Source organism: Drosophila mauritiana, chromosome 3L (genome assembly GCF_004382145.1).
Source record: "Drosophila mauritiana strain mau12 chromosome 3L, ASM438214v1, whole genome shotgun sequence".
Lineage (NCBI taxonomy): Eukaryota > Metazoa > Arthropoda > Insecta > Diptera > Drosophilidae > Drosophila > Drosophila mauritiana.
In genome coordinates this window covers 1723457-1731790 of record NC_046669.1, presented here as the reverse complement: position 1 = coordinate 1731790, position 8334 = coordinate 1723457, and the positions used below count along the sequence as shown (strand labels likewise).

General features: G+C 52.0%; 3 protein-coding genes across 5 annotated transcripts; 1 reads left to right on the top strand and 2 right to left on the bottom strand.

The window, feature by feature from the left end:
* Positions 1–216: 216 nt before the first annotated feature.
* Positions 217–3929, bottom strand: LOC117141829 (probable serine/threonine-protein kinase DDB_G0280133). 2 transcript variants are annotated; one of them, XM_033305483.1, is made up of 5 exons: positions 3696–3929; positions 3456–3590; positions 1565–2013; positions 1307–1493; positions 217–787 (listed from the first exon to the last, which is right to left on the bottom strand). In XM_033305483.1, the coding sequence occupies exons 1-5, from the start codon at positions 3811–3813 to the stop codon at positions 384–386; spliced, it is 1293 nt and encodes a 430-aa protein (XP_033161374.1). In that variant the 5' UTR covers positions 3814–3929; the 3' UTR covers positions 217–383. The 2 variants fall into 2 exon arrangements, with proteins under 2 accessions (XP_033161374.1, XP_033161375.1); XM_033305484.1 differs by lacking the exons at positions 217–787; positions 1307–1493; positions 1565–2013 and adding exons at positions 2047–2606; positions 2668–3228 and having other exon boundaries at positions 3696–3924.
* A 215-nt stretch (positions 3930–4144) lies between these two features.
* On the top strand, positions 4145–4906 carry LOC117141833 (protein JTB). Of its 2 annotated transcripts, none has more exons than XM_033305489.1 (2): positions 4145–4212; positions 4273–4906. In XM_033305489.1, exon 2 carries the CDS (start codon positions 4323–4325, stop codon positions 4779–4781), a length of 459 nt encoding a protein of 152 aa, XP_033161380.1. In that variant the 5' UTR covers positions 4145–4212; positions 4273–4322; the 3' UTR covers positions 4782–4906. The 2 variants fall into 2 exon arrangements, with proteins under 2 accessions (XP_033161380.1, XP_033161379.1); XM_033305488.1 differs by having other exon boundaries at positions 4163–4212; positions 4263–4906.
* Positions 4831–8214, bottom strand: LOC117141827 (patj homolog). The gene is made up of 2 exons (XM_033305480.1): positions 6310–8214; positions 4831–6249 (listed from the first exon to the last, which is right to left on the bottom strand). The coding sequence occupies exons 1-2, from the start codon at positions 7858–7860 to the stop codon at positions 5185–5187; spliced, it is 2616 nt and encodes an 871-aa protein (XP_033161371.1). The 5' UTR covers positions 7861–8214; the 3' UTR covers positions 4831–5184.
* Positions 8215–8334: the final 120 nt, after the last annotated feature.

Sequence of the window (8334 nt, the reverse complement as noted above, 5' to 3'; positions counted from 1 at the left end):
GAATCAACGCCTTCAAGGCCAAGTGGTCGAATTCGACATCCTTGCCAGAACTGCGAGCTGAGCTAAGCCGAGCAATCTACTCATTGTCATTCCATGTCTTTCCATATCCAGTTCATCACTTGCGTTTAGTATATGCTAAACACCAGCAGGGGCAAACGACCTGCTCGGCCAGTGGCTAAATATAGTCGCGCGCATATTTCCGACTAAAATTAGCGATTCATTCAGAAAACACATGTTTAATATTCAAAAAGGCATAACAATGACAACAAACTAAAAGAAAAATGCATTTCCCGAAGGGGAAAAACAGCGACACACATACGCACGACTAACACGATAGAAACCATTGAAAAGAGGACAAAGAAGATTTGAAATGTTAGAGCTATCTACTCCTGCTGCACCGCCGACTCCTCCAGGTTGCAGAAGACGTTGCGCATCTTGTCCAGGTCGGGCGGCGCGGTGTCCGGGTTCCGGATCCACATGATGTAGGCCTGTTTGTCGGTCCGGGTCAGAGGCTTGAAGTTGCGCGGATTCTGCGCCTCCTCGTCCTGCAGCTTGGAGTTGTAGCGTGCGTAAAGGAAGATGCGGTATCGCCAGTTGTCGAAGGTCTGCTTCCACTCGGTCACGTGCTTGACGGCGCCCTGCGGCACGGCGTTCAGCAGGTTGGCCAGCTTCAGCCAGTATGGGTCCAGCGCGGGATCGTTGCGACGGTGGTCGTTGATGAACTGGTGCTGCTGCAGGAAGTGTACGTACAGCTCCTTCTGCCGCTTGGACATGCGCTCCTTGCGCTCTGCGGACGAGAAACAGATTAACACCATTAACTCATTAACATCATTGTTCCGTAATCGGCTAAATAATTTTTAAATTTATTAATTAATGCAAATAATATACACCTGATAACATTGGAATGCTCTCAATTGGTGTGCGCTTTGTTTATTGACATCGCGATTGCAGCCCTAATGGAAAACCGCCATTATTTTGGTAAAATATATTTCTTCATAAAATTAAGTTGCTGAAATATATTTTTTAATATTTCTGGCTGTACATCGAAACATTGCCACAACTGGGCAGTAAATTAAATAAGTGCATAGGAGAATGAAGTCATCTAAAGAGGAGATTTGGAATGTTGTTTGCTGACATTGCGGATCAATTAAAAATATTTCCAAAAACTAATTGGCAAATATTTATATGGCCACATTTCATACATTTTATTAATGTTTAAAATTAGATTGAAGTGTGCTTGCCATCTTATAAACAATAACACAATTGACCGCATGGATCGAGTTAATAATTCAAGAGTGTAACTTACGTCGAATGTTGTTTGTCGTAGTGGTGCCCATGGCCATGTTGACTCCCTGGTGCTGCTGAATCTGCTGCTGTTGCTCCTGCTGCTGCTGCTGCTGCTGCTGCTGCAGGAGAGCCAGGTGGTGCTGTTGCTGCTGCAGGTGCTGATGCTGCTGCTGCTGCTGGATGATGTACTCTTGCTGGATGCGCTCCTGAAATATTAAGGCAGGTCCAAAGTATATAACACAAAAGCGTTACACATGCCAGCCATGGTCAAACTCACCTCATGTTGCTGCTGCTGCTGCTGTTGCAGATGTTGGTGATGCGAGGTGGGCGGAGGCGGCAGCGGCAGGGCCGTGGGCAAAGGGAAAGGCGGTGGTGGCAGCGGCTGCGAGTGCGGCGAGTCCGGCAGCTCGTCCTGCGTGTCGTAGTCCATCTTGGGCGAGCAGGCCTCGTAGGCGGGCAAGCCCAGCTCCGCGGAGGCAGCTCCACTGCTCTCCCTTTCGATCCGGTACTTCATGCTCTCCTCGTGCTCGTGCTCATGCTCAGGCTCCTGATCCTCGTCCTCGCAGGGTGGCAGCGCCATGAGCGGAGTGGGCGCGGCCTCCAGCACATTGCTGGGCTGGCACAAATTGGTGGGCTCCTCGGGCGTTGGCGAATCGTTGAGCATTTTCTGGTCTGCACAGCGGCACTGGCGATTCAGCACATAGTTGTCCAGGCCGACATCGTAGACTGCAATAAATAAAAGTGGATTGTAGTCAGTAGAAAGTATAATTTGAAATTGCATATATCATGTCTAATCTTATCTAACATCAAAAACGTGGTTTCTTTCTCTTAAAAAGTATTCTATTTCTTAGCAATAGTTAAAGTACACATTAACAGTTTTATATTTTGCACTTTGATCTCGATCTAGTAGTCGTAGCTGTTCGTTGTCGTGGTGGTCTCGTCCAGCGGCACGAACATGTCCATTTTTTCGTAGTCCTGCGGCGTTATGTGCTTGTGGCTGGTCCACATGGCATACGCCTTCTGGTCGGTAGCTGTCAGGGGCTTGAAGTTCTTCGGATCGGTCGTTTCCGACATGCTGAGCTTGGAGTTGTAGCGTGTGTACATGAAGATGCGGTACCGCCAGGCGTCAAAGGTCTGCTTCCAGTCCTCCACGTTCTTTACGGCGCCTTGGGGAACACTATTCAGCATGTGGGCCAATTTTGCCCACAGTGGTTCGGTGAGGCCATCGTGCCGTCGGTGGTTTGATAGCATGCATGGATTGTCCTCGAAAAACTTGACGTACAGCTCCTTTTGGTCCTTGGACATGCGTTCGCCGCGTTCTTTAAGAGAATTGTTAAGGGTTTAGTTCGGATTTCAGACTTTTGCAAGCACTTCTCTCACTTCTAAAGCGACTCATCAGACCCGGCGTGTAAGGCGACTGTTGGGAGGCGTTTGGTGCATTCATCGACGGCAAAGGATGCGTGTAGCTAGGGAAGATCTGCTGACCGGGCAGCAACTGCTGCTGATGCTGTTGCTGCTGGGCTTGGTGCTGTTCCTGGCGCGCCAGGAATCTGGAGGCCCGCTGCAGACGCTCCACCTCCGATTCGGACTCCGACTTGGGTATAATGTCCATGGGGTCAATGGCCTGGGTCATCGATTCCGGCGTCCGTTCCGAGTAAGCCTGCCCCAGGCGCAGTTTGTGGGAATTGTCCGTGCGTTCCGACACCGAGTTGTTGCCCTGCTGGTCCAGTGGCGAGTCCACCGCCTCTGAACTCATCCCTAGGGCCGGAGAGGTGGGCTGGGAGCCAGGCACATATTCGTGGGCGTGGTGCGAGGCGCTTTCGTTTGACCTCTGCGGCAGAGGCACGTGGTGCTGGTGCTGATGAGCGTGGTGCTTCAGGACCGCCATCGAGCATGAGGGCTCGTAGGAGAGCATCTCCTTGGCGTGGCCATCGTCCAGAGCTGCAAGAGGGAGCATTTTACAATTTGGTTTTTATTACAGATGGCAATCGCAGAGACTTACAAGCGAAGCGCACGCATCGTCTACATAAACACAACTGATCTACAAACAAGACCGGACTCTGAAACTCCGGAACTCCGCGACATCGCGACTTTTGGTTGCCCGCAGTCACTCGAACGCTTAAACGCTAATTGAAACGCGACTTAGCCGTAACTTAAACGCTATTTACCTTGACTGATCTCTATAACGAAGTTGGTGAGGTCGTGCCTCTGGTCCAGATAGTGCAGCAGCAGTTCGTCCGGGATGTTAAAGCCGATCTTCTTGTTCCGGAACTCGAAGTTGTAGATCCCGAAGGCGGCACGCACTGTGGGGCGGGATTTGATTGATATATTTCATGTTTGGCGAACAAATCGCTTGGGGGCTCCGTGCTTTGGGTCACCTCCCCCTCTCCGACCACACCAGTGCTTACCCACGTTCTTCAGGTCCCATATGTTTAGGTCGCGGTTCTCCTGGGGAACCCCGATCATCAGCAGCTTCTTTGTGTCACGAAACTGAAACGGAATTATGATTCCCGACCGCAGCACCATTTTCAAAGCGCCCACACACGCGATTTATAAAAATTTTCACAGATTTCTCACGTCCGCTTTGTGCTTGTCCTCCGTAATTGTTTTGGTCTCCGTTTATTGTCGTTCGTAAACAGCGAACTAGTTCCGAGCTCCCCGCAGTCTGGTCACATATCTGCGCGAATCGGAACGGAACAAGAGGCTTATAAGATTTCCTAGAAAAATATTATTTTCTCCCTTAACTTATCGCGTTATCAAAATTACGAAAGCTATGCATGTGGAAATTCAATCTTTTTTTTATATATTATCTGAAATGGCAAGCAAGAACTGGTTCCAAAGACGGCTGTACAAAAATAAACACTCGCCTGGTCACACAGTAAAGCTGATTTCATAGTGGGAAAAAGCATAGCAATAGGAATTCGAGTAATCCCGTCCATATGTCTTGGAGTTATCCACCTGCTGAGCATACATAGGTTCTTCCAGGTTGTTTCAAACCCTTGATCCGATACGAGAGTCAGCTGCCCGCCTTCACAATGCTCGAAAACTGTCAGCGCCACCACATGCTCCTTGGACTAGGAGCCCTAACGATGGTCACCATCCTCGTCCTGTTCGTGGAATCTCGTTACGCGGCAGATGGGCCTCGTCGCCGAGAGCCGCAGTTCGTGATCGAGGACAACTCGACCTGCTGGCGGAATGAGAAGTACACGATGGTGCAGGAGTGCCACCCGTGCTCCGAATTCGACATAGTCAGCCGCAGCCTGGGCGTCTGCATCCACACGCACTACAAGGAAGTGCTGCGCTGCCAGAGCGGCGAGATCGTTACGAGGAGCTGCGACCGAGTGGCGCTCATCGAGCAAATGAACTTCCTGAAATTTGAGGTCTCGTGCTTTGTAATCGGATTACTTAGCTACCTGGTCAGTTATGCCCGCGATCGAGTCCTGTCCAGGCGCAACTACATGAGAATCGAGCGACAGCTAAACCGGGTCCAATAGCCCTCCGCCCCATCATCGATTCCCTTCCCCAAGTGATACTCATTGACCGTACGGAAGGTACATTATTTAATTTAGATTAAGTACATACACTCTGGAAATACCATGTTAAAATTCATTTGCTAATACTAGGGGGTTTAATATATTGCATACTTGTGGAATGCTTGTTTTCAGGGGACAAACACAATTCGGCGCTAATAATATGCATAACATTTTGATTCGGTAATAACAATCGCTCCTGTACTTCTGGCATCCTTTCAAACTGGCAGATTCTACCGCCTGTTGTTCATATTCGTAGAAAATATCGATTAACTAATCCATTAGTTAGCAACCGCGTTTGATTGGATTTAAAACAGGCTTAAAGATTCAGATGCTTGGAATGTGTGAAATTGTTCGTTATAATTCCCTAGTTCCGCCAGTCGGGAATCAGGTCGGGCTCAGCTCCCAAGGAGGCAGTGGGCGGCATGGCGGGCGGAGCAACTGTGGGCAAGGCTGGAGGCGATGGCTGCGCGTCCAAGGTCTCCTCGCTGGTGGTGCTCGCATTGCTGCAAGCCTTTAGGGAGTTGTCCGTCATGGGCAGTGGTTTGGCCACCCCAATGCGCACTACTCCTTTCGAAGCACCCTTCAAAGCCTGCACAGCCTGGTCCAGCGAGGCGTTCTCCAGGTTAATGGAGTTGACAAACAAAAGTCGATCTCCGGGAATAAGGCGTCCGTCCAATTGCGCCACCCCTCCAGGGACCAGAGAACGGATTACAATCAGCGTGTCGTTGGGATCCAGCGGATCTTGATAATCCAGAATAGAGAAGCCCAGACCGCGATCGCCCTTGACCAGCTCGATAATTTGAGGTTGGGACGACCACATAGCCAATCCAGTTAGTGGCTCCAGGGAGCGCGACTTCAGCTTACTAAACGAAGCAGCGGCGGCAGCCACTGAATCTCCATCGGCCACGGAGCCCGCGGTGGCCAGACTACCATCTGATTTGGCCTTCACCAGGCGGTCGGTAGCAGGCAGCAGGTTCTCAAAGTTGTTGCTCAGCTTTTTCAGGGTGTCATCAGAGAATGGGAGAAGCGAGCTGTTCCTGTTGCGACCGCAAACCATGCGGACATCCAGCGGCAGTTCCTTGAGTATAGCCACCACCTCCAGGTGGTTCATGCCCAGCAACCGTTCGCCGTTTACCTCCAGCAATTCATCGCCAGAGCGGAGTACTCCATTCACGCCAACGGGTCCATCAGGTAAGATTGAACGAATATAGTGATGGGGTCGTACCTCGCGCCCTCCTTCTACGTCCACGGTTCCCTCCAAGGAGATCCCCAAGCCGCCGACCGCGAACTTCTTGATCTGGGCCACAATCACCTCCACGTCGGAGCCCACAATCTTCTGCCACTTGCGAATAATTTCGGTTTCGGCGTCGTCGGACAGTTCCGGATCGGTGTAGTACTTGTGTCGGGTGATCACCCCGCTGTTCTTGGCCTGTAACATGTTAATCCGCTTTAAGGTTTGCTGCTGTGTTATCCGTTAGCTAATACTCACCTCTGTTTTATCCGCCAAGGGTACTACTTCCGTGGGTATGATCTTCGTGGAGCCGTCTAGGGAGTCCCTTACTGCTACCAGTTGCTTACCTGCTCCAAAGGAGCTTAATGTGGTGGTGGTCATTGTGGTGACCGACGGCGGAGTGGTCATGAAGGCTTCTGGCGCTGGTAAGGCTTCCTCTTCCAACTCGCGAGTGATGCTGCGTGATGGTGTAGTTGTGGCGGAGGACGTTGTGGCCACGGGCGTGGGCATTGGAGCCCTTGAAGGCGTTCCAGGAGCACTGGATGGAAGCTTGTCATTCGCAGCGATGGCCTGCTGCAGCTGCTCGAATTTGGGGCCCCTCAAGTAGCGTTCCAAGCGCAGGTTCACCACCTGACCAGACTTCTTAAGCAGCTCTACGGCCTGGTGGTTGGAGTAGCCTTGTAGCGACTGGCCGTCAACTTCAATGATGCGATCGTTGACCCGGATGCGACCACTCAGGTCCGCTGCTGAACCGGGCGAGACACTCTTTACGAAAATGCCAGACAGCTCTTCTTTCTCACAAACATAGCCGGCAATTGTGATGCCCAGGCCGTTGGCATCCTTCTTCAGCTCCACCTGAAGCTTCTCCGTTTCAGGAAGAGCAAGCAATTCCTCTAGGTCGATGTTTGGATCAATAAGCATGGATGTCTCGCCGCGATAAACGAAGCGATCGTCTTCCGTGGTGGTCTGCGGAGTGGAGGCCGTGGAACTCTCGCCAAAGATTTCCGGATAGCCGGTAGATATGAGGTACCGCTCCAGCTCGGCAGGATCGACGAGGACGCGCGTGGGCACCACAGCAGTGCCCGGTTCCAGGGCGTACTGGGGTGTAGGCACGCTCTGCTCGACGGGACGGGCAACCACCAGGCGGACGTGGGTTCCAGATTGTCTCAGCACGGCAGCCACCTGTTCGGATACCATTTCGTGCAGGTTGACGTCTCCAATCTGAAGGATGTGGTCGCCCGAGCGCAGGCGTCCGTCCTTATCGGCTACTCCACCGGGCAGGATGGTTTTTACAATAACTCCCGAGTTGCGAGCTCCAATAATGCCGAATCCGAGACCCGTGCCGTCGTTGACCAGTTCTATGGCTTGGATCTGGGCGTAATCCGTGGCGTAGAGATCCGCCGCTCCGGCTCCCTTGGAGTTCTGGCTGTGCGGGCGCGGCTCCTCGCCGACGCCTCCGGGCTTATCCGGACTGCCCGGAGCCGAATGGGAGTGCGAGGAGGAGCGCTGTTCGTCAAAGTCGTACATCACCTCGCCGCCATTCAGACTGAGCACCAGGTTGCCAGCCACATCGATGTCGAAGTCGTTGGGCAACATGGACGGATGTTGGGCCAGCTGAGCGTTCAGCTCGGACAGCGAGTCCTGCACGTGGACGATGGTGCGGAAAACGGGATCCTGCAGGATGCCCAGAATGGTGCTGAGGCTCTCGGCCGTCTGCATCTGGAGCTTGGGGTCGTCGGACTCATCGATGCCCTTCTTCACAGCCTCGATCTGCTGAAGGGCGCTGGATATATCCGCGCTGAGGTGCATCTTGCGTCAGTGGGCGTGGTCAGCGAGCGGTGCGCGGTGCGGTCAGTGGAGCGTGGTCCCCGTCTCTATCCGACTTCCGCTGGCGTTTCTATGGACTTCTGGGTGGGGGCGTTGTGGCGTTGGCACACTTTGTCCTAAACTGCAAAACGGGTAATCCGATTTGGGCTCTAAGTGGGACAGCTCCGGAGCAGTTACTGTGCCGTTTGGATGCAGCGAGGTGTTTACCCACTCCTATGCACTCTTTTCCGTAGCCACTTGCTTTGCTGCTGCTGTAATTGATTTTTAATTATCTCTGGAATGGAATGCCAAATGCATTTTCTTTTCTCGAACAGCTGATGGACAGGGTTGCCGAGCGTCTGTGTTGTACATCGATAGGCAATCGACATAATCGGAACAGCTGCCACCTTTTCAAAATCAATTCAAATTCGACCGTTACATCTGCAAATTTAACTTTAATGTTAAATGTAGTCTGTA